The following is a 25,360-nucleotide window of genomic DNA, read 5'->3' as shown; positions in this document are numbered from 1 at the left end:
TAGAAAAAAAAATAATAACTAGTGCAATTTCTATGTTTTTTTTATTAGTCAAAGCAATATCATTAGTGTCAGTATGTGGGGCCCTTAACAGATGTTAACAATCAAGTATCAGCTGCAGCGCACACAAATGCATACAAGTCAATTTACTGCTTTAGATTGGCAGATTGTCGGGAAGGAAGCGCTCCTTCCCAACAATCGGCTGCTCGTTCAGTGAAGAAGACCCCGCATTTACATGCAGTGATCTCCTTCACTGTATGAGGATGAGGGATCACTATTGCAAGCCCTCGTCCTCATACGGAATCATTGTTTCTAGGCAGCAGATCACTGTTTAGACCACACGATTTGCTGCCCAGAAGCCATGATTGGAGGGCCTGCACGAGCGACAGGATCACCCGATGAGATGCTCGTTCATCGGGTGATCGGCAGCACATTTCGATCGCCAGATCGGGAACGACCGTTCACAAGAACGGTCATTCCCAACAATCTGGACGATTATTGGTGAGTCTAAATCCACCTTTAGACTACAAGCTGTAGCTCAATAGTTAGGCCCCTTTCACACGGGCGAGTATTCCGCACGGATGCGATGCGCGAGTTGAATGCATTGCACCCGCACTGAATCCTGACCCATTCATTTCTATGGGGCTGTGCACACGAGCGGTGATTTTCACGCATCACTTGTGCGTTGCGTGAAAATCGCAGCATGCTCCTCTTTGTGCGTTTTTCACGTAACGCAGGCCCCATAGAAATGAATAGGGTTGCGTAAAAATCGCAAGCATCCGGAAAATAATAGCATTCTGAATACAGAATGCATAGTACAATAGCGCTGGAGGGGTTAAAAATAAATAATTAAACTTACCTTAATCCACTTGCTCGCCGCAGCCCGGGTTCTCTTCTGTCTTCTTTTTTGCTGTGTGCAGGAAACGGACCTGTGATGACGTCACTTCGCTCATCACATGGTCAGTCACATGATCTTTTACCATGGTGATGGGTCATCTGATGGACCATGTGATGACCGGAGTGACGTCACCACAGGTCCTTTACCTGCACACAGCAAAAAAGAAGACAGAAGAGAAGCCGGGCTGCGCGAGCAAGTGGATTAAGGTGAGTTTAATTTATTATTCTTTTTAACCCCTCCAGCGCTATTGCACTATGCATTCTGTATTCAGAATGCTATTATTTTCCATATAACCATGTTATAAGGGAAAATAATACAATCTACCCAGCACCTAACCCAAACCCGAACTTCTGTGAAGAAGTTCGGGTTTGGGTACCAAACATGCCGCTTTTTCTCACGCCAGTGCAAAACGCATTACAATGTTTTTCACTCGGGCTGAAAAATCGTGCATGTTCCCGCAACGCCCGTGTGAAAGAGGCCTTAGGGTAGATGCCCAAGTATCGCAGTGTAGCAGGGCAGCCATAGGAATGAATGCGAATCACACGGTGGCCAAAATCGCCATGTAGATGTACCCCTAAAATCAATAAAAACTGCTACAAAGGCTCTAGGTGTAGCTGTAGCCTAATGTACCACAAAAACTAAAAATCTACTACAAATGCATCTATTATATATATCATTATATATAATTAACCCATGAATTAGAAAAGTGGTAGTTGGTGAATAGATAACAGTGCTACGTAGACTCCAGCAGTGTGAAGTAGGGTGATCTAATATCTACTTTCATTTTAAATGGCGTGCAGCAAATCCCAGCAACACGCTAGTCCCATTTGGACAGACGACACTACTGTAAGTACAAACTGGCTAACCCCATACAGGGCTTATGCCACAGTACCTACCGCTTTCGCCTTCTTCTGAATATCAACTATCTGAGACAGCAGATGAGTGATCTCTTCTTGTTGCCGAGCTGCATCCTCAGTTTTCTTTGCCAGCTCCTCTGATATGCTGGCTATCTGAATGCTAGCATCCCCTAGAAAATGGAGGGTGAATACACCAAACTTCAATAAAAACATACAATACGTGGGCAGAGTTAGTAGAAGACTGTTATATGTATACAGCTACTGCCAGAAACATATTCCTAGGGTCTCCACAGACATTATAATGAATGCATAGTATTTGCCGTTTTAGTAGGTGACCCACTTAGTTCTTTCACACAATCGTTGACAAGCTGCTGTTCCTTCTCCTCATACGTGATGGTCTCCGTTTGCAAGTGACAAGCCTGTAACAATAAGCAGATCAATACTGTGACTCAGGGATAGGAATCAACCGTATTACAGACTATACCGCCAATTATTATAACACAGTGGGAGACATTTATCAGAACTGGCATTCCCATACGCCAATCCCCTGTGTGCTGCTGGATCGTAATAACTTAGGCACAGCTCTGCACCTCTGGGCCCCAGAAACTCAAATCTATGCCAGGAGTCTGGCGTAAGTTATATCAAATCCGACGGGCAGCAGAAAATCCCGGCCCCCCAGAAGCTCAAAAAGTTTCACATTTTGGAGCAAATATGTAGTGTGCCATAATTTGTGACTCTTATGCCACAGTAGTGGTGTGATAGTATTGATAAATGCCAATGTGAGATCATATCTCATGGAAAACTAATAATTGATTCTAAAGGCCCCATAAATCTCACCCAAAATAAGAAAAAAAATTAAGACTATAGAACAGGGATGGCCAGCCTGCGGCCCTCCAGCTGTTGCAAAACTACAACTCCCAGCAAGCCCAGACTGTCTCCAACTATCAGCCTACAGAAGGGCATGGTGGGAATTGTAGTTTTACAACAGCTGGAGGGCCGCAGGTTGGCCAGCCCTGCTATAGAAAAAAGAGCAGAAAACCAATACAAATAAAGCAAGTCCTTACATCTAAAAGTCAGAAAGAACTGTTGGCCGATGTACGTTCTATGTAGAAGACAAGTGCTTCTTCAGGGTCTTGTACTTGTACATCACCTATACACACTGTACCCAAAAAATATAAAATGGGGCCACCCTCACAACTAAAGATGGCACGGGTAGTACTATACTGTACATAAGAATAAACAACGTACTGCTAAGTATAATGTCTCAAAGCTGCTGCCATTCACCAGAAAAATGTGTGGTTGTATGCAAACAATACTGACCAGTATGACGTGACCCCAGCTTCATTGTTTACATATGGCGGTAGGTTTACTGGGCTTTGACAGCTTTGAGAAATGCTATATAATAGTACATTTTTATTTTGCAAAACCATCTATTTAAAAACAAAAAAGCAGTCTTGTAGGACCATGACCAGGTTGCAGGCAAGTTTGGTACTTAATGAGGTTGTCCAATTTTTTATTTTATTTTTTTAATGACCGCTATACAGTGTTGTACCGGTTGAAAAACTCATACTCCCCTCATCCCCCGCCGCTCCATTTCGACTCCCTTCAGCAGGCTTCTGGTCCCTGTCCTGTAACCTTTCAGACGGATGGGGTCATGTGCACCTCTGCGGCCTCAGCAGTGACGTGTCGCCAAGGGGCAAATCACTGGTCATGCGCCCCTTGGGTAAAAGTCACCACTCGTCACCAGGCCCGTCTGGAAGTTTACAGGATGAAAACCGGAAGACCGCAGAGGCAGTGATGGAGCTAGAATGGAACATTGGCTAGCAGGCGAGTACTTGTACCTGCAACTGTTGGAGTGCTTTTATTATACACTATAATACTCCTGCACAGTGCATAGTGATTCTGACAGGCAGTCTATTATATCCACCAAGACTGCCGGGCTACGGCAGTCCATCAGAAGGCCTCCCAGCTGCCATGACAAGTAGTCAACACTGATCGGAGGACAGAGGGAGCTTTGCCGAACCACTCCGGTATTCACTTTCCCTCTGTGTCGTAATAGTAGGTCTCAGAGTGGGAAGGGGTTAAAAAGAAACAAGTTCTCTTTTGTTCCACTGCAGAAGAACAGAGGTCACATTACTCTAAGTGCTGGCGATCTGAGTTATTACGTATTTCTAGCATTACCACTTAGTGACTCACAGCCTTCCCTGTATTGTAGTGTTGCCAGTCACCGATTAGGACTGCTCACTGGACTCCAAAGCACAGAAAGGACACAAACAAATTAAATGAACAAAATACAAGTTATCAAGTTATACTGAAACTTTTTTTTTTTTACAAAACTAGATCATTCTGCTCAGCTTCTCCTGTTCCATACCATGCTCCCACAGTTTGGACTATATGCACAACATGACGAGTTCCCTTTAAGACTAGTGTAAAGGTGTAGTACATAAGTTAGTCACTAGGTGTCAGTAACAGACTGAACAATGTCCTCAGATTATTAGCCAGACATAATACATTAAGGCTACTTTCACATCTGCGTTTTACTGGATGCGTCAGGGGATCAGCAAAAACGCATCTTTTCCATAATACAACCGTCTACATCTGTTCAGAGCAGATCTTGTACAAGACTGATCCGACACTAAAACCACTGTGCCCGATCAATGGGTGCCCAATCCGGGTTTTTTCGTGTCGTAAAATACGGATCCGGCACCATTGACTTACATTGTGTGTCATGCCGGATCTGTTTTGCTCAGTATCCCATGACACGCACAAAAACCTCGCTTGCAGTGATTTTGTGTCCGGCATGGGAACGCAACAAACTGGAAAGGAATGCATTCTGGCGCATTCTGTTCCGGTTTGTTCAGTTTTGTCCCCATTGACAATGATGAGGACAAAACTAAAGCATTTTCCTCCGGTTTCGAGGTCATCTGCCAGATCTCAAAACCTGAAAGGAAAATGCAGATGTGAAAATAGCCTAAGGCTCCATTCACACGTCCGCAATTGTGGTCCGCATCCGTTCCGCAATTGTGCGGAACGGGTGCGGACCCATTAATTCCCTATGGGGATGAAATGGATGCGGACAGCACACAGTGTGCTGTCCGCATCCACATTTCCAGAGCTCGCCGCTGATCTTCCGGTCCGGAAAAAAAATAGAACCTGTTCTATTTTTATTTTTGTCCGCGGACAAGAATAGGCATTTCTATAGGGGTGCCGGCCGGGTGTATTGCGGAGGCGCAATACACTACGGATGTGTAAATGGACCCTAAAGAATAGGTCATCAAAATCAGCTCAGCTGCTTGAACTGTAAACCTGCTCACCAACGGCATTGCGGCGGCCGTGCAGTGTAATTACATTTCCCCCATCCCATTCACTTGAATGGGAAGGAGCAATTGTTACACTCCCGTCCAAAGGGATAAGGAAGCTGTCATTGGACAACCCCATTAAATAATATTTGCTTGTACCCAAAGTATAAAAGGAAATAATCACTGCAAAAACTCACCTCGGAGCGCAGAACAATGTTCTCATCCTCAAGGTCTTTCAGTTTCTTCTGTAATGAGTCAAAGTGGAAATAGTTTTGGACGGATGATGAAGATTCGTTCCTCTTAATGCTGTAAGAAAAGTAAAAGGAAAGGTTAAACCTTTAAATAAATAATCGTAAAGTAAACTGTCACATGGTCTAGGCGCTGCTCGATCCCATTCAAGTAAACTGTCACATGGTCTAGGTGCTGCTCGATCCCATTCAAGTAAACTGTCACATGGTCTAGGCGCTGCTCGATCCCATTCAAGTAAACTGTCACATGGTCTAGGTGCTGCTCGATCCCATTCAAGTAAACTGTCACATGGTCTAGGTGCTGCTCGATCCCATTCAAGTAAACTGTCACATGGTCTAGACGCTGCTCGATCCCGTTCAAGTAAACTGGCACGTGGTCTAGGCGCTGCTCGATCCCATTCAAGTAAACTGGCACGTGGTCTAGGCGCTGCTCGATCCCATTCAAGTAAACTGTCACATGGTCTAGGTGCTGCTCGATCCCCTTCAAGTAAACTGTCACGTGGTCTAGGCGCTGCTCGATCCCATTCAAGTAAACTGTCACATGGACTAGGTGCTGCTCGATCCCATTCAAGTAAACTGTCACATGGTCTAGGTGCTGCTCGATCCCATTCAAGTAAACTGTCACATGGTCTAGGTGCTGCTCGATCCCCTTCAAGTAAACTGTCACATGGTCTAGGCGCTGCTCGATCCCATTCAAGTAAACTGGCACGTGGTCTAGGCGCTGCTCGATCCCATTCAAGTAAACTGTCACGTGGTCTAGGCGCTGCTCGATCCCATTCAAGTAAATGTGCTGCAATATCAAGACAGATGATATTCAGCGTAGTGGGCGCTCACTGGAGCACCATAGCCTCAGTGTCTGACCCCCACCGATCAGATGTTGACAACCTCTCCCGATGAGAGGCCATCGTTATTATAATCCTAGAAACCTATTTAATTGCAACACAAAGTAAAACAGGAGATTAAGTGGGGGAAGGGGGGGGGGTCTTTCACCTATACTGACCGTTATAGAACACCAACACCATTATCAGCATTATAGTCCCCAACGTGAATGCTACTTACTATCGGTTGCTTATTCTTCAAAAAACACTTTTATTCAATATGCCCAGGCCCCTCGTCGCTATTCATATGAAACCCCTCCCCTTTCACCCCTCTGGCCCACCCTAGTTTTTTCAGAAATCCAGCGCCAGCGCCGTTCACAAGATTCGCCGCGCTTACGCACTTCATTCCTCATTCCGGCACATGCCCATTAAACGCTCTTTTGCCTCTGCCCATAATGGGAAATGAAGTGCGCAGGCGCAGAGAATCTTGTGAACAGCGCTGGCGCTGGATTTCTGAAGAATATAGGGCGGGCCAGAGGGGTGAAAGGGGAGGGGTTCCCTTTGAATAGCGACGAGGGGCCTGGGCACCGTCAGACCTAATTTGCATATTGAATAAAAGTGTTTTTTGAAGAAAATAAGTCACGGCCAGCTAAACAGTAAGTAGCATTCACATATCGGGACTATAATGCTGATAATGGTGTTAGTGTTCTATAACGGTCAGTATAGGTGAAATACTCCCTTTAAGTGGGGGAGTGCTGTATTTCATTTTTATTCTGTCCATTTTCTGTATTTAGTGTTCCAATAAACATAAAATGGCGGTGCCTTACACGGGTACAGTAATGCGGATTATAAATACATATATGCACATCCCTGCGGGCAGATGCTCTTTAAATGACTAACTACATTCAGAGAAGTGGAAAAACTGCACAACACATATGGGGGAGATTTATCAAAACTGGGGCGAAGAAAAACCGACTTAGTTGCCCATAGCAACCAATCAGATTTTCTCTTTCATTTTTTTGAGTTCATTTGGAAAATGAAAAGATCCAGCTGATTGGTTGCTATGGGCAACTAAGCCAGTTTTCCTTTGCACCAGTTTTAACGTATTACAAGTTCTCTAGAAATGTCTTTTTTCAACTACATGTAAACCCCATGAAATAATTCTTTGACCTGTACATTATGTCATTACCCTTTTATTTCTGTGTTGTTATCAATCCCTATTGTCAAGGCATGTGTCCCTACAAACTGATACTGTCCGCTCAGTGCTGAATAGCATCAAACTGTGGAAGGCCACACACCACTGACAAGGGGACCGGTAATGTTATACATTTCCAGGAGGAATAACAGAAGAAAAACACAATGCAAAGTTGATTAAGTAATACTATTTAATGGCAGGTCCTCTTTAAAGGGAGCCTGTCAGTAGCAAATCATTATTAACCAGGCAAAATTAGCAATCTGTTGCTTCATTCTGGAGAAAAAGTATTTGTGATCCATATGCAAATGAGCAGTTAAGTGCACAGAGGGCAGGGCCAAGACACTCTGTGCACCCTTGCACCGTTGATCCTCCTGCTTCCTCTTGATTGACATGGCCAGGTGACATGACTATGCGGGACCCCCAATGATCTCATATTAATGACCTATCCCCAGGACAGGTAATCAATACTGAAAGGGGTATTCCAGTTACCATAAATATAACTTATGTTTTAGGCTAATTCATCATCAATAATTGCCTAATATGGTGTAAATTTCACATTTACCATTCAGTAGTAGTTTCCTCATAAATGACCATGGCACGACCTGTAGTTGAGCCTTTGTTAGGTCGAGCATGCTCAGTGTGTTTCTGTAGCTAAATGTCTTGTGAAACTAGGGGCGTGTTAGTGTGCTGGCGATTACTGAGGGGGTGTGACCAGACTGTATATCAGGCAGCCAATCAGTAAACAACATTCACCGCAGGAAAGCTAGGGATTGCGGGGATTGTAGTTCTGTGAGGGAAGATCAGGCGCCATGATACTCTGTGTGTTGCAGGCTCACACAGGAGCTAGACAAATGGATTGCAAGGTAAATTGAAGCTCTGGTTATATGTATAGGTATGGGTTCTGGTTGCAGCCTTAATGTAGTTATTCAAAAATTAAGTTACGTTACCGGAATACCCCTTTAAAAGGCTTCTCTGGGCTTTTTGAGAACAGAATGCTTTCTTTCATCCCTGGGGAAGAATGAGCAATTAGTCAATACTTACCTGGCAATTGTGCTGCTGCTGATGCCGCCCTCTTTGCCGCACACAGCAATGTCTGCTCAGGTCCCGAATGGATGTGTTCCCTAGTGTTCCTCTACAGTTGCTTTTACTATAATGGGGTCAGGTAAGTATTGACTAATCCAGGGATCACAAATCTTCTGCACTGCAGCTGCTGTGAAACTACAACTCCCAGCATGCACACTTGCTTGACTGTTTTTGTGACTCCCATAGAAGTGAAAGGGTAATTCTGGGAGTTGTAGTTTCAGAACAGCGCTGATCCCTGGACTAATCTGTCATTCTCCAGGAATGGAAAAACGATTGGGTTCTCAATAAGCCCGGGAAAAGTCTTTAAAGCCTGGAAAACCCTGCTAGGGAGGCCTTTACACAGGTTTTTGCTGGTGTTTTTAGTGCCATTTTTTGCAGTGAAAATTCCTGCTTCGGAGGTTAGCTAAAGGTTTTTGATAAAAATAAAACGCAGGACACACAAGTGTTTTTTTTGCTACTGGAATTCTTCTTAAGAAGGTGGTGTCTTTTGTCGTTCTGGCTTTTAAAAAAAAAAACCTCAAAATATCTCCTCTATAGTGGAAAAAAAAACAAAGAAAACTCTAGCGGGCAAATGGCAGAACCACTGCCACAAAAAAAGTGGCAAAAATCACCTGGCCATAAAAACCACAAGCAGTCATTCTGGGTTTTTGTGGGCTGGTAAAAACACCAGTGCCAAATGTATGTGTGTAGAGATCCTAGCAGTGCCTGGGAGATGCAATATCATTTTAAAGCAACCAGATAAATAAAAAAACTAAAACAAATCAAAGCCGTAATAAAAGCAGCCTGGGAGGGGAGAAGGGGTTTGGACCAATTCTGAAAATGTCCATAATACACAAGGTACCAGTGACTGCTCCTAGAAAGCAGTGCTGGGTAAAGGCAGCACGATCCCTGCACTGCTTTACGGTAGGTAGAACGGCCGCTAAAACTGGACTTTGCACAAAAACAGCATTCACGGGCGTGAATCAAAAGACATGGAAGTGAATTCAGTAATGAAACATCTACCATACATATTAGTAAATGTATCAGTCACTTGTTCTTCAATGTGCCTACACCTGAAGGGATTACGTCAGGATTACTCATCCCTCCCGAAAAATAAGTATAAATGGCAGCACAATTCTATTTTAGAACTCAAACGTGATCTTATGAGATCGATTAGTCAGCTCAGTGCCCTGTTTTTATATTTTGTGTAATCCTCAAAAGGGCCTTGTGTAAACACAGGCCTACAAATATGGTGGGGTCCCAAGACCTACCAACCTTCTGATTGGTACGCTTCTACGTGTAATGGGAGCAGTGTCAATACAAATATCAATAAAACTAAATGAGATCTTTCAGCTTATATGGGGGCAGTTTGCAATGGCAATGGCATTATATCACAACTGCAAGTCTTTATTAGTAGCGAAAACTGCACAAAAATGTTTTGTTTAGCGAATGGGAGAGGTGATAGATCACAGTGGACTTAGTTTATGAGACCACTGTATTCACAAGGACACCACTTCATCATCACCACCACCACCACAGCCCCAACTGGTTAACATCCCTCTGTACCATTACTGCAGACTGCTAGTAGAAATAATAAAGGAATGGCACAACATAGAGCCATACGAATAGATGCTCCAGAACTGTTATTACATGGGAACGCATATAGCTATTACAGCAGACAGTGGTGGAGTGGTCAGGAGTGATGAAATGTCTTCTTTAAAGGGGTTGTCCCACAAAAAATATTCCACAGTTTTCAAACCAGCATCTGGATCTGAATACTTTTGTAATTGCATGTAATTAAAAATTTCACATAGAGTTATTCAATAAAATGTATCTGGATAGTGTCACCTGCTGTTTTGTTTTCTTCTTATGTCTCTGTCCTGCTCACTGAGAAGGCCGCACATGCTCAGTTTCATCCTACAACTGCCTCCTGAGCTGTGATGGGGAGAACTGAGACACGCCCCCTTAGCTGTCAGCTTGATATAAATCTAGCAGAGCATTACATGGAGAGATCTCTGGTTCGAGCTATGTTAGAACAGTATCGTCACAGACTACCGGTATATGATGAATTTTTTTACTTTATTCATGGGATAACCCCTTTAACACAAATGGGCGTACCATTACAACCCAATCTCTTTGTTACTACCAAAATAGGGCGCAATAGTACATCCAGTGGATGGCACAGGAGCAACAGCTGTGCCCCTTCCAGCTCCCAGCAGTGGGTGCCAATTTTAGTATACATCCAAATCCTGTGGTAATTGCCAGGATCAGGAGTATCTCTGATCCAGGATGATTAACCCCTTAGATGACAAGCTCAATAATGAATGGGACATCTAATGAGCCTGAAAGGGGAGGTTGAGTTCTCTGTCCGCCCACTGGCACTCCACAAAGCAATCATGGGGTGCCAACGGGTTTTCATAGGTCGGCCTTGAAGGTTCAAAATAGGACTGTCCTTAAGGAATTAATTCCACAGCCTAGAAGGAAGCAGTCAGCATTCATTTTAGCTGTCCATGCAGAGATCAAGTACAAGCATATACAGGGTGGCCCACGAAAAATTAGCCCGCCTCCAATATCTCCAAATCAAACTGCCCAATAGTAAATTTTAGTTGTCCATTGCAACCAATCAGAGCTCAGCTTTCAGTTCCTACAGGGCTCTGATAAAATGAAAGCAAGGCTCTGATTGGTTGCTATGGACAACTAAGATTTACTATTATTCAGTTTGATTTGGAAATATTGAAGGCAGACTACATTTTCATGGGCCACCCTGTATAACAAATGAAAGAAAAACACCCCAAAAACCTACAGCATAGGAAGAGGAGGATTGTGTGTTATCCCTACCTATCCCAACTGACCAGCTCTTTCATTTATTATATGTATTATCTTGCTTTGTGTGTCACTGCCTTACACAAATATCTATAAGAGAGAAATGTGTTTTAAAGAAAGGTGGGTCTCCAGGGAGGCGACATGCCCTTTGTTCAGATATGTGACAACCGTGACTCTAGGGAAGTCAGGGACTTACGGGGTGGAGCAGATTGACTCGGGCTCGCTTTCTTCAGCTGCATTGGTGTAAAACTGAAGTAACTCATCTTTCATGGATATCTCATGGCGCAGCTGTGATACCTAAAGGTGCAACACATAAAAATACTGTAAGTTATTACTGTAAATTATTCTGCAGCACTCTAATATGCACTGGGGCAGTTTTACTTAATTAGGCCACGTAAACTTAGACCGGCCCATTGACATAGGCAGAATGATAAATTTGGTGAACGGACTCTTTCGCACAAGCAATATGGATTGTGTCAGAATGTGTTCAGCAAAAAAATGATGGTTTTGCACACAAGTTCAATTGGTTTTTTTTTGTCTGTGATTGCGCTCAGTGTGTGCGTTTTTCCACCTAGATTGTCTGCAGATTGCTTGCGTTTTCCATGTGCGCAAAGAAAAACTGAAGAATAACAATCTACATCTCTAGCAATCATCAGTGAAAAACACATCGCATCCGGATGCCTTCCGTTTTTTACGCCCCATTCACTTCTTTGGAGAACTACCTGAAAAACGCACAATATAGAACATGCTGCAATTTTTCCTGATCGCAAAGACGATGCGTGAAAAATGTACACAGACCCATTGAAATGACTGGGTCAGGATTCAATCCGGATGCCATGGCACCCGGACGGAAAACTCGCTCGTGTAAAAGATGCTTTTATAATAACCCCTATCGGTTGGCTTACTTTTCCACAGAGGTCCGTGGCAAAAAATTTGGTGAAAAGGTTGCATCCAAAGCTGCATCCCTTTCTGATAAAGCCCACCATTGTCCTGCTAAACCACACCATCTCGATGGACAAGGCGCAGTGGATTATTCTTTCATCCTGTTTGTGTCATTAGGACAGGTTTGAATCTAACGTGAAATTCATGTTTTTTTCTGTCACTGACAGAAAGCAGCACACTTGAGGCATTGGAAAAAAATAAATAAAAATAAAGCGTAATACAAAGTGTTATAACTTTTTATTACACAATATTTTGTTGCATGTTAACCGGATGATCTACGCACCCTGCAGCATAGGTAACCAACAGCGAATTCCTCAGTAACATGCTATTGGATATACCGTATATGAAAACACAAAATCAAAATATAAAATCAATCTTGTTTCTAATAAAAAAAAATACATAATATAAAATCAAATAGAAAATTCTAAAATAACTTTACACAGATTTTTACCTCTTCTCTGATATGCCCTACTTGCTCTTCTAAGTACTCGTTCCTTTCGGTAAGTGTTTTGTTTTTCTTCAACAATGACTGACCAATACGAGCTGCTAATTCTAAATCCCGTTCTTTCTGCAAAAAGTGAACAGAAATCTTACTATAAGCAACATCCCTAGACATATGCAACATGTTTAGATCTCAAAGGAAAGTAAAGGGAACCTGTCACATTGAACATATTGTCTGAGCTGAAGGCAGCATGTTATAGGGCAGGAGGAGCTGAGCTGATTGATGTATAGCTTATGGGAAAAGATTCAGTAAAAATTTTTCATTATTAATTTAAATTCCTGTTCTTTCTGGGCTTTGTAGTCCAGGAGGTGGTCCTATTAGTGATTGACAGCCTTCACTCTATGACCGTGTATCCAGAGAGAGCTGTCAATCACTGATAGGACCGTCTCCTGGACTACAAAGCCCAGAATGAGCAGGAATTTAAATTAATAAAAGTTTTACTGAATCTTTTCCCATAAACTATACATAAAATAGAGGTTAAACTAAATCTTTCCCACAAAACTGTATATGAATCGGCTCAGCTCCTCCTGCGCTGTACCATACTGCCCACAGCTCAAACACCAGCATCTGAAAAGTGGTAAGACAAACACCATACTAAAAAAAGAAATGATAAAAAAAAACAAAAAAAAAAACAAAAAACATTTTAACAAAAATGACTGAGATGATGACAAAACAAAATGGCATCACAGTGACCACTAAACACACCTAGGCAGTATAGGTGATCACCTTGGTCAAAATCCTGAAAGCATAAAGCGCGCTTGCGTCATAGTAGCCATTAAGATGTGGCCACTGAGCTTAGATCTTAACAGCAACTGCAGACTTGTGTTGTATCTTATGGATCTTAAAGCTCATCTTATGGACACGTCACACATATGTAAACTGGGAGACCACAAGCAATGTGATAAGGTCATGAATGTGTCAATGGGGGTCATTAGACTTGCAGATGGGCCAGGACCTGCACCCATAAAACAGGCGGACAAATGCGCCCATATTACATCTGTGTGAAACCGGCCATGTTCAGTGGCTCGTGGCTGCAAGACGTGACAGTGTGCTTTGCCAACTGAAAAAAATTACAATTTACTTAGTGGCCACAGGCCCCCTTTTCCACAGCACTACCTATGCAGTGGCACCAAATACTGTTACAGACTGGCACTCATAACACTCGTGGTATCTATGTACACTGTGCTTTTAATACATGGTTTAGACAAACGCGCCGAGTACTGCCTGATACAATATACCCAGGCACACCCTTATCAATGCCCTCTATGTCACATGCCAGTACACAGTGTACAATGCATCACAAAAACTAACCTGTCCACAATACGGACACATTACAAAGAGCTTCTATCAAGGAGGATGCAGGGGAGAACCAGCAATAGACCCTAAAGGGAAATTTCCCGGTGGGCCGATGGCCAGGAGGACCACCCAGACCCTTCTCTTGGCCCCTTGTCGGGTAAATAACGATCATTAATTAATGCTAGGATGCTAATACTGGACAATGGCCGCTCTCCCGAATTAAACTGTATCACTATCCTCAGGACAGCCATACGGTTGAATACTGTGGCGAGGGCAGCAGTGTTTTGTGCCGCACTGTGGTATTTGGTTTTGCTTGGGGCGGTATTTTGTGCTGCACTATGGCCTACTTGTGTTGCCCTGCCTTCTGTTCATTTTGACCTGCCTACAATATGGGGCCACATTTTTTTTTTTTCCAGGGCCACTTTAGGTTCCCAGTCCACTCCGGGGTGGGCGATATTAAAATCAAAAGAAAGTCTTTTATCTGTAAATATTTCCCCCATAACGACAGGACTACACAAAGACTTTGGTTACAGGATGGGTGTCTTTCCGAAGTATGGCATGATGCCCATCTACACATAGTCTAAGTGGTGGAAACATTATCCAGTAGGGCTTTTTAAATCGATGGACAGGCAACTCCAACAATCCAGCCAAATGTCAATTTACATCGAGTAACAGTAGGCTATTCTTGTTTAGCCGTCACTGAATTTGACACAAACTATAATTCCTTGAAAAATATCATGATGGCAATGTGAACCTTGTAGCATCCCGTCCCAAGGATACATAAGCAAATCACATATTAAGTAGTCCTGGCATCAGGTAATACAATACAGCATTAAAGGGAACCTGTCAACTGGATTTTGGGTATAGAGCTGAGGACATGGGTTGCTAGATGGCCGCTAGCACATCCACAATACCCAGTCCCCATAGCTCTGTGTGCTTTTATTCATATGCAAATTAACCTGAGATGAGTCCTGTCCCTGAGATGAGTCCAGCGCGAAGGAGCCCAGCACCACACCGCATCTTCAGAATCTCCTCCTTGCTCCCGGACATCAGAAAGCTAGAGCGCCGTAATCTCGCAATGCGCAAGCTAGCGCATGTGCAGTGTCGTCTTAGTGTTCCTTCCCTGTGCTGGCATCAGCCTCAGGGAAGGAACTGCGCATGCGCTAGCTCGCGCATCGCAAGATTACGGCGCTCTAGCTTTCTGACGTCGGGGAGCAAGGAGGAGAATCTGAGGATGCGGGGCAGTGCTGGGCTCCTTCACGCTGGACTCATCTCAGGGACAGGACTCATCTCAGGTTAATTTGCATATGAATAAAAGCACACAGAGCTATGGGGACTAGGTATTGCGGATGTGCTAGCGGCCATCTAGCAACCCATGTCCTGAGCTCTATACCCAAAATCCAGGTGACAGGTTCCCTTTAAAATCAACATTTTCCAAGGACACAGGTCTATATATAAAAAATATATAAGATACAGTGTGTCAAACTCAACTTAGATTTCATGTTTCACATTCATAGGAGACCTTGGGTTTAATAACTGAAAACATGTATTTAAAGAGAAAAAAAAAAAACACCCAGACAAGCAGATCACATGCAAATGTCCACCATGCAGATGCAGCAGCACACAGAAACCTATGCAAATCCATTGCTGAATCTACAATCAATGTGTGTGTACTGCCTACTGTCATTAGAATACAGCTCCTGGACCATACGGGTTCACTACACATACAATATGAGGGAGCGGTTCTGGTACCTCCCGAGCATGCAGAGAGGTTATGTTATAAAAAGATATCCTGGGCTCCGCCACACTGAGATAGCTATGTGTTAATATGTTAATGCTATAGTATGTCTTTTGAGAGAAACTACATGGCCCACAGACACAATTGACTGATGGGGACTCCATTGGCTTCTATGGGAGAGTTTTCTAGGCTTGTTCTGTGACCTTAAAAAAAAAAAAAGGGAGGTGTCTGTGCTTGGGGCGGCATTCCAGTATTTGAGTGAGCCATGTCACAGGGTATGTTCTAGCAGGATATGTATAGATTACCTGCTTAGTTTTCTTTGGGACATATTCTATCATATCTGTAGGTGTCTGACTTGTTATTGGTACTAGTGGTATCTCGTATTTGCGGTGTTGCTGCACAATCATGCGTATCTACTATATATAGGTACATTGATCATTTTCTCTCTTGTGATATTTTTTTAACCTTTTTTTTATACATTTACTTAATGATTCAGCGACACCACTAATACGATACAGTTAGTAGGTTTGTTATTTGAACTACATATATTTTTGGTGTTTGTGGTGCTGCGATATACTTAAAGGGATTCTGTCATCAGATTTAACCCCTCTAACCTAAACATATGTTCATGTCCAGACTAATTAGAAGAATCCTAAGTTGGCCTTATTAAACCTCACTGTGGCTCTATTTGCCCCCCAAAAAAACAGGTTTTTATAACCTGTCAATCACTTACTTAAGGTGCCCAAGGGGAGGTCCGTTAATACAGGGTGCCCAGCCGCACCCCTCGCCGTCAAGTGCCCAGCGCCGCCTTCCCTGTCTTCAGTGCCGCCGTCTAAAGCTTAGCGCTGCATCCGCAATCCTCCCCGTCCCTCTGCCAGATGTGCCCGTGCAGACTCCTGGCAGCAGCTTCGTTGAGCGAAGTGCGCATGCGCCGGCCTGATGCGCACTTCGCTCAACCCTGATATGACCTGCAGATTGGCGCCAACCTCTCACAGCCCGGGATCTGGCAGAGGGACGGGGAGGATTGCGGAGGCTGCGCTGAGCTGTAGAAGGCAGAGCTGAAGACAGGGAAGGCGGCACTGGCCATTGAACGGCGAGGGGTGCGGCCGGGAACCCTGTATTAACAGACCTCCCCTTGGGCACCTTAAGTAAGTGATTAACAGGTTATAAAAACCTCTTTTTTGGGCAAATAGAGCCACAGTGAGGTTTATTAAGGCCAGCTTAGGATTCTTCTTATTAGTCTGGACATGAGCATATGTTTAGGTTAGAGGGGTTAAAGCTGATGACAGAATCCCTTTAAACCAATTGGTACCCCTTTTGTGAGCTACTGAGGATTAGCAGATTTGCATATCATTGTATTTATAGGTCCTAAGAGACGTTCAGTGGCACCATTTGCACAATAGATGTTTTAAAGACACAGATCACTATCTGGCATTACGCCCCTTGCTATGCGCTCTCTATCTTTTTACATCATGCTATTTTCTTCTCTCTGATTTATAATTTATTTTATTAGCTTAAAGGGGTTCTGCACTCTCATTTAACTGATGATCTATCCTCTGGATAGATCATCAGCACCTGACCGGCGGGGGTCCGACACCCGGGACCCCCGCCGATCAGCTGTTTGAGAAGGCAGCGGCGCTCCAGCAGCTCCGCGGCCTTCTCACTGTTAGTGTTACTCCCACGCTAGTTGATACTAGTCGTGATGTCAGTGGGCGGGCGGCCCGGCGGTAAACAGTGAGAAGGCCGCGGAGCTGCTGGAGCGCCGCTGCCTTCTCAAACAGTTGATCGACACCCGGGACCCCCGCCGATCAGAAGCTGATTATTTATCCAGAGGATAGATCATCAGTTAAATGAAAGTGCAGAACCCCTTTAAGGGTACTTTCACACTTGCGTTAAAGTTCTCCGGTATTGAGTTCCGTCCTCGGGGCTCAATATTGGAAAAAAACTGATCAGTTTTATCCTAATGCATTCTGAATGGAGAGCAATACATTCAGGATGCATCAGTTCAGTCCCTCTTACGTTTTTTGGACGGAGAAAATACAGCAGCATGCTGCAGTTTTCTCTCCGGCCAAAAATACTGATCATTTGCCGGAATGCCGGATCCGGCATTAAATTAACATTGAAGTATATTAGTGCATTAAGTGTTCTGGCAAAACGGATCTGGCTTACCGGTCTGCGCATGCGCAGACTGTTAAAAAATGACCAAAAAATTTATACCAGATCCGTTTTTCTGGATGAAACGGGAGAGACGGATCCAGTATTACAATGCATTTGTGAGACGGATCTGCATCAGGATCCGTCTCACAAATGCATCTGTTTGCATCCAGACTGCCGGAATCTTCTGCCGCAAGTGTGAAAGTACCCTAATAAAGCTTGAAATATTTTTTATATGCTTTGGTCCCATTGGCTTTTTGTGTATGTAGAAGTTCTGTGATCTGTGCAGAGGTCAGGACGAAGCAGATATGGAGTGATATCTCCAATAGTGAATGGTGGATCTGGTGTTATCTACATAGAGGTGTTACTTTGAGTCGGGAACCAGGTAAGTCATCTTGTCTGGCAGAATGGTAGGGGGGGGGTTGTCAAAACCCCCCCTCCTGTTCTTGCACAACCCCTTTAAGCTGGTCAGACAAGTTGGGACTCAAGCATACCACTCTATTTTCGGGCAGCATCCGATCTGCATTTTATTTTTGCACATCGCACAGGGACCTATTTATTTCTATGAGGCCGCAAAAAATGTGGACAGCACACTGAAAAATGCGGACTGCTCACCTCCAAGCGCCCCCCCTACGCAAATTATAGAACGTGCCTTATTCCTGTCCCTTTTTCGGACAAGAATAGGCATTTCTATAAAGAAATTGTGCCATGCACGCGGCCGATTACTGTATTTTGCGAGTGCGCAGTTTACGGACCGCAAAATACATACAGTTATGTGCGCGAGGCCTTAGACAGAGGTCTGTCGGACAACCGACAACTTTTCTTGTCACTCCCCCACCCGCTGACATGCACGCTCATGTGTTCTCAGTGGATGGAGAGACGGAAGCTGCTGCCACACACCTCAGGAGGTGGTTTATCTCTTGTGAAAAGAAAGGCTTCTAAGGCTAGTTTCACACTAGCGTTCGGCTGTCCGCTCGTGAGCTCCGTTTGAAGGGGCTCACGAGCGGACCCGAACGCTTCCGTCCAGCCCTGATGCAGTCTGAATGGATGCGGATCCGCTCAGACTGCATCAGTCTGGCGGCGTTCAGCCTCCGCTCCGCTCAGCAGGCGGACACCTGAACGCTGCTTGCAGCGTTCGGGTGTCCGCCTGGCCGTGCGGAGGCGTGCGGATCCGTCCAGACTTACAATGTAAGTCAATGGGGACGGATCAGTTTGAAGATGCCACAATATGGCTCAATCTTCAAGCGGATCCGTCCCCCATTGACTTTACATTGAAAGTCTGGACGGATCCGTCTGAGGCTATTTTCACACTTAGCTTTTATATGCCAATATAATGCAGACGGATCCGTTCTGAACGGATCCACCGTCTGCATTATATGAGCGGATCTGTTCAGAACGGATCCGATCGAACGCTAGTGTGAAAGTAGCCTAAAGTGCATAAAATTGTAGTAAAAACATGACTGCAAGATACAAAACAACGTTTTAGGCCATAGCGCAGGGATGCCCAACCTGCGGCCCTCCAGCTGTTGCAAAACTACAACTCCCAGCATGCCCAGACAGCCTACAGCAGGGCATGATGGCAGTTGTAGTTTTACAACAGCTGGAGGGCCGCAGGCTGAACATGCCTGGTTTACATACAGCACATTCTGAAGCACTTACCTCTTCTAGAAGACGTGTAACAGCATCTATATCATTGTATGTTTTAGTCATCTGGCCCACTCGTTCAGCACATAATACTGCAAGCAGAAAAAAATAATATATCAGTACAATGCACTGTAAAATAAAGATTACACTATGGAGTATACAGAAATGTACAACACATTAACACAAAAATTGAAAAAATAAAATAAAAAAATTGCAGTCTACTTTGGTATTTAGGATCTGAAACCACCATACAACTTCTGGCATGTTCTGACTGTATTAAGCCTCATTTACATGTCAGTGTTTGGTCAGTGATTTCCATCAGTGATTGTGAGCCAAAACCAGGTGCGGCTCTAAACACAGACCAGGCGCAGATCTTTCCCTTATACCTTATGTCTGTGGAGGCTCCAGTCCTGGTTTTGGCTCACAATCACTGATGGAAATCACTGACTAAAACACTGACGTGTGAATGGGGCATTAAAGTGATTGCCCAGGGATAGAATTAGTAGGATCAGCTTCTTTTCTAGAAATAGTGCCACGGCTGCCCATGGGCCACATCTGGCATTAGAATAAATTACATGAATGAGAATGAGCTGCGATACCAGAGAGCCCATGTACAGCCGTGGAAAAAGCACATCTAAAAATGGAAGACTGTGGAAAGCACATAAGCGTTCAGCCGTCATCAGTCCTGGATTGCTACTCTCTATGGAGCTGGATCATGTACACCCACACATACAATCCAGGCAACTGACATTATGCGGTAAGATTTCCAACTGCGATGGATGATGAACAGTGAGCATTGGAGGCACTGTATACCAATTCTAGAGAACAGACTACCAACTGCTAGATACACACTAGCACTAAATGCGTAGGAGTGACTGGCATAGCACTAGTTGTACGTTGTGCTTCCTGCATTCATGATCACAGTATGGTTTCAAAAATGTAGCAAACTAGGGTGCAATTTGTGATCAGAAATATGCTATTTTAGGCATATTTGTGTCGCTGATTGCAGCGCAAAGGTTATTTGCACCGTAATCTGCAAGTTTTACCAGCTCACACCAGGTCTAAAGAAGGCGGCGTGGGCGGGGACGGGCAGGCCCGTCTCACTCATCATTTTTAACGCCTGTTTTAGGGCTCCTTCACACTTGCGGCAGGACGGAACTGGCAGGCTGGTCCCCCCGACAGGTCCGTCCTTCCGCTGTTTCACCGGACCGCCGATCCGTCCCCATTGACTATAATGGGGACCTGGGCTGAGCTTCGGCGGTGCACGGCGAAAGCCGCCGGACTAAAAAGTCAGACATGCAGGACTTTTTAGTACGGCGGCTTTCGCCGTGCACCGCCGTGCTGCGCCGGAGCTCAGACCCCGTCCCCATTATAGTCAATGGGGACGGAGCAGCGGTCCAGCGAAACAGCGGAAGGACGGATCCGACAGGGAGACCAGCCTGCCGGATCCGTCCTGCCGCAAGTGTGACGGAGCCCTAAGGGGACTTTCACACTAGTGTTTTTCTTTTCCGGCATAGAGTTCAGTCTTAGGGGCTCTATACTGGAAAATAACTGATCAGGCATATCTCCATGCATTCTGAATGGAGAGCAATCCGTTCAGGATGCATCAGGATCAGGCAAAAGATAAAACCGCAGCATGCTACGGTTTTATCTCCGGAGAAAAACAACTGAAGACTTGCCGGAATGCCGGATCAGGCATTTTTCCCCATAGAAATGTGGATCCGTCCTTGCGGCCTGCGCATGCACAGGCCGGTAAAAATTTGAAAAAAGATACAAGACGGATCCGTCTGTCCGCATGACAAGCGGAGAGACGGATCCGTTCTTGCAATGCATCTGTGAGACGGATCCGCATCCAGATGCGTCTCACAAATGTTTTCAGTCACATCAAGATTGGCGGATCCGGCGGGCAGTTCCGACAACGGAACTGCTTGCCGGATCACACTGCCGCGAAAGTGAAAATAGCCTTAGGCTCAGAAAATGGTCTAAATGTAAGACAGCAAAGAAGCTGGCTTACATTTAGACTGGCACCTCTACATAACTTCGGCGATCCTCTGCCAGTGCAGAGGCTTAATAAGACTGGCGTCTAAAATGCCGGTCTTAATAGATGAGCCCCTTAATATTTATCTCAATGTCAGATTTTTTTGTCCCCTCCAGAAAACTGTCAGCCATTATGTAAATGACCCTTCCCTACAAAAGATAGAACTACGGCAACGGAAAATAATGCATCATGTAAACTGAAATAAAAACATAAGGGAATTACACATTTCCATTGCTCATAGCAAACCTTGAATATAATAACATGTAAAAAAGATTGGAACTAATGTGTACGTTATTTATATCAGCTATACGTAGGTAGGGTTCACACAGTTTAATTTCTGTCATTTCTTGCAGGTTTTTTTTTTTCTAGGGGAAAAAAAACAACTAACAGTGCCAAATGTTAGCAGAAAGTCTAAGGGAATTGTGAAATGCAACACAGATTTGTTCTTTTGAAAGTTGCACTTTTTCAATTGTGGTGCGTTTTATGCGTTTATGGAGTTTATTTAAAGGAGTTTTCTGGGAATATATCAAGATTGCCTTCACATGTCTCCATTCCTATAGCTGCTTAGGTGGGGCCTTGATACACTGCGCTCCATCGCCACACGGAAGTAACTTTAGTGATGCAATGTGCAGTCAGGCTGCTCAGCCTGCCTGCCTATCTCATGATGGATGATCGCTCCAGTACTACTCATCGTAGAGCAGGAACTCTGCTCCACAACAGTCACTATGAGATCCTCTGGCATGGCTGAGAAGCCCCACAGTGACGGGGAGTCACTTCAGTGATGCAATGTGCAGTCAGGCTGCTCAGCCTGCCTGCCTATCTTATGATGGACGATCGCTCCAGTACTACTGATCGTAGAGCAGGAACTCTGCTCCACAACAGTCACTATGAGATCCTCTGGTATGGCTGAGAAGCCCGACAGTGACGGGAAGTCACTTCAGTGATGCAATGTGCAGTCAGGCTGCTCAGCCTGCCTGCCTATCTCATGATGGACGATCGCTCCAGTACTACTGATCGTAGAGCAGGAACTCTGCTCCACAACAGTCACTATGAAATCCTCTGGTATGGCTGAGAAGCCCGACAGTGACGGGGAGTCACTTCAGTGATGCAATGTGCAGTCAGGCTGCTCAGCCTGCCTGCCTATCTTATGATGGACGATCGCTCCAGTACTACTGATCGTAGAGCAGGAACTCTGCTCCACAACAGTCACTATGAAATCCTCTGGTATGGCTGAGAAGCCCGACAGTGACGGGAAGTCACTTCAGTGATGCAATGTGCAGTCAGGCTGCTCAGCCTGCCTGCCTATCTCATGATGGACGATCGCTCCAGTACTACTCATCGTAGAGCAGGAACTCTGCTCCACAACAGTCACTATGAGATCCTCTGGTATGGCTGAGAAGCCCCACAGTGACTGGGAGTAAGAACACAGCATTACTATGTCTCACACCTTTAAAAAAAAATGCATGTGACAAAAACTAAATGTATGCTGTTTTATCGACATTTATAGTGGCAAAAACAGGTCATACCAAATGTATGTGTGTAGGAGCCCTCAGGCTGTTATCACTTACAGCTTCTGGTCCAGGGTTTTTGTGCATATTAGGCTTTTGTGCAAACACAGGAGCATATTAGTCTTTATTTTATAGCTCCCTAAAAAACTGCACCAAAACCAGAAGTGGGTCCAAAGCACAAAAGCTACGCAAATATTTATTATTTTCTGTTAATGTTCCACTCTTGGTTTTGGCTTACAAATGCGATGTAAAATACTGACCAAAACTCTGCTTTCAATGTAGTAAAAGGTGAATTCCACGGCACATCCGAAAATACTTTCCACCACATGTGAACTCACCTAATATATATCATGCAATGGTAAAACAAATAGCATAGGGAAGCTCAGGCCTATGTTGCTATAAAAAGCAACTAACCTATAGAAACCAACATTACACAGTAAGGGCTCATACACACGGCCATTCCTCACAGTTCCATGCATTGGGGACCACAATTTACGGTCCCCAATGTACGGGCAACATCTGTGCAGATTCTACAGATGTATCCAGACCCATTCAACATGTTCTATTTTTTTTTGCGGTGCAGAAGCACAGAGAGAAAGCCCATGAAAGCATTCACTAGTGATTCAGTGGAGTTCCATGCCTCCGTTCCACACCGCAACTTCCGGATTGTGGACCCATTCAAGCGAATGGGCTCACATCCATGATGTGGTGAGCACACATATCGCAGACCCGCTGTTTACGGGCCGCAATACAGGACAGCCGACCAACTTCCACGTGCATTAGCCCTAAATATATATATTTTTTATGGTTTTACGGAAAGCAAAATGTATTATTAAAAGGCATTAGTGGAGAATTGTCAATTTATATCTAAGATGATTAATAGCAAAGCAGAAAATGAGCTGAGATAAAGACTAGAGTTGAGCGAACACCTGGATGTTCGGGTTCGAGAAGTTCGGCCGAACATCCCGGAAATGTTCGGGTTCGGGATCCGAACCCGATCCGAACTTCGTCCCGAACCCGAACCCCATTGAAGTCAATGGGGACCCGAACTTTTCGGCACTAAAACGGCTGTAAAACAGCCCAGGAAAGGGCTAGAGGGCTGCAAAAGGCAGCAACATGTAGGTAAATCCCCTGCAAACAAATGTGGATAGGGAAATTAATTAAAATAAAAATTAAATAAATAAAAATTAACCAAAATCAATTGGAGAGAGGTTCCATAGCAGAGAATCTGGCTTCCCGTCACCCACCACTGGAACAGTCCATTCTCAGATATTTAGGCCCCGGCACCCAGGCAGAGGAGAGAGGTCCCGTAACAGACAATCTGGCTTCATGTCAGCAGAGAATCAGTCTTCATGTCATAGCAGAGAATCAGGCTTCACGTCACCCACCACTGTAAGAGTCCATTTTCATAAATTTAGGCCCAGCACCCAGGCAGAGGAGAGAGGTCCCGTAACAGACAATCTGGCTTCATGTCAGCAGAGAATCAGTCTTCATATCATAGCAGAGAATCTGGCTTCCCGTTACCCACCACTGGAACAGTCCATTCTCAGATATTTAGGCCCCGGCACCCAGGCAGAGGAGAGAGGTCCCGTAACAGACAATCTGGCTTCATGTCAGCAGAGAATCAGTCTTCATATCATAGCAGAGAATCAGGCTTCACGTCAGCCACCACTGCAACAGTCCATTGTCATAAATTCAGGCCCAGCACCCAGGCAGAGGAGAGAGGTCCCGTAACAGACAATCTGGCTTCATGTCAGCAGAGAATCAGTCTGCATGTCATAGCAGAGAATGAGGCTTCACGTCACCCACCACTGCAACAGTCCATTTTCATAAATTTAGGCCCAGCACCCAGGCAGAGGAGAGAGGTCCCGTAACAGAGGATCTGGCTTCATGTCACCAGAGAATCAGTCTGCATGTCATAGCAGAGAATCAGGCTTCACGTCACCCACCACTGCAACAGTCCATTTTCATAAATTTAGGCCCAGCACCCAGGCAGAGGAGAGAGGTCCCGTAACAGAGGATCTGGCTTCATGTCAGCAGAGAATCAGTCTGCATGTCATAGCAGAGAATCAGGCTTCACGTCAGCCACCACTGCAACAATCCATTGGCATATATTTAGGCCTAGCACACAGGCAGAGGAGAGGTTCATTCAACTTTGGGTAGCCTTGCAATATAATGGTAAAATGAAAATAAAAATAGGATTGAATGAGGAAGTGCCCTGGAGTCCAATAATATATGGTTATGGGGAGGTAGTTAATGTCTAATCTGGACAAGGGACGGACAGGTCCTGTGGGATCCATGCCTGGTTCATTTTTATGAACGTCAGCTTGTCCACATTGGC

The 25,360-nt window shown here is 44.7% G+C and overlaps 1 protein-coding gene across 9 annotated transcripts in view; it reads right to left on the bottom strand.

The window, feature by feature from the left end:
- TRAK1 (trafficking kinesin protein 1) overlaps positions 1 to 25,360 on the bottom strand; it is a 219,504-nt gene that overhangs the window by 41,331 nt on the left and 152,813 nt on the right. For all 9 annotated transcript variants that reach the window (XM_044294148.1, XM_044294149.1, XM_044294152.1 and 6 more), the window contains 6 exons: positions 19,489 to 19,565; positions 12,591 to 12,707; positions 11,394 to 11,494; positions 5,249 to 5,357; positions 2,093 to 2,171; positions 1,792 to 1,922 (listed from right to left, as the gene is read on the bottom strand). In XM_044294148.1, coding sequence (XP_044150083.1) covers positions 1,792 to 1,922; positions 2,093 to 2,171; positions 5,249 to 5,357; positions 11,394 to 11,494; positions 12,591 to 12,707; positions 19,489 to 19,539 — 588 coding nt within the window. In that variant the 5' untranslated portion in view covers positions 19,540 to 19,565. The remainder of the gene's footprint in view (positions 1 to 1,791; positions 1,923 to 2,092; positions 2,172 to 5,248; positions 5,358 to 11,393; positions 11,495 to 12,590; positions 12,708 to 19,488; positions 19,566 to 25,360) is intronic.

Source organism: Bufo gargarizans, chromosome 5 (genome assembly GCF_014858855.1).
Source record: "Bufo gargarizans isolate SCDJY-AF-19 chromosome 5, ASM1485885v1, whole genome shotgun sequence".
NCBI lineage: Eukaryota > Metazoa > Chordata > Amphibia > Anura > Bufonidae > Bufo > Bufo gargarizans.
The sequence above is the reverse complement of the archived record's forward strand: the minus strand, read 5'-3'. Positions and strand labels throughout refer to the sequence as shown.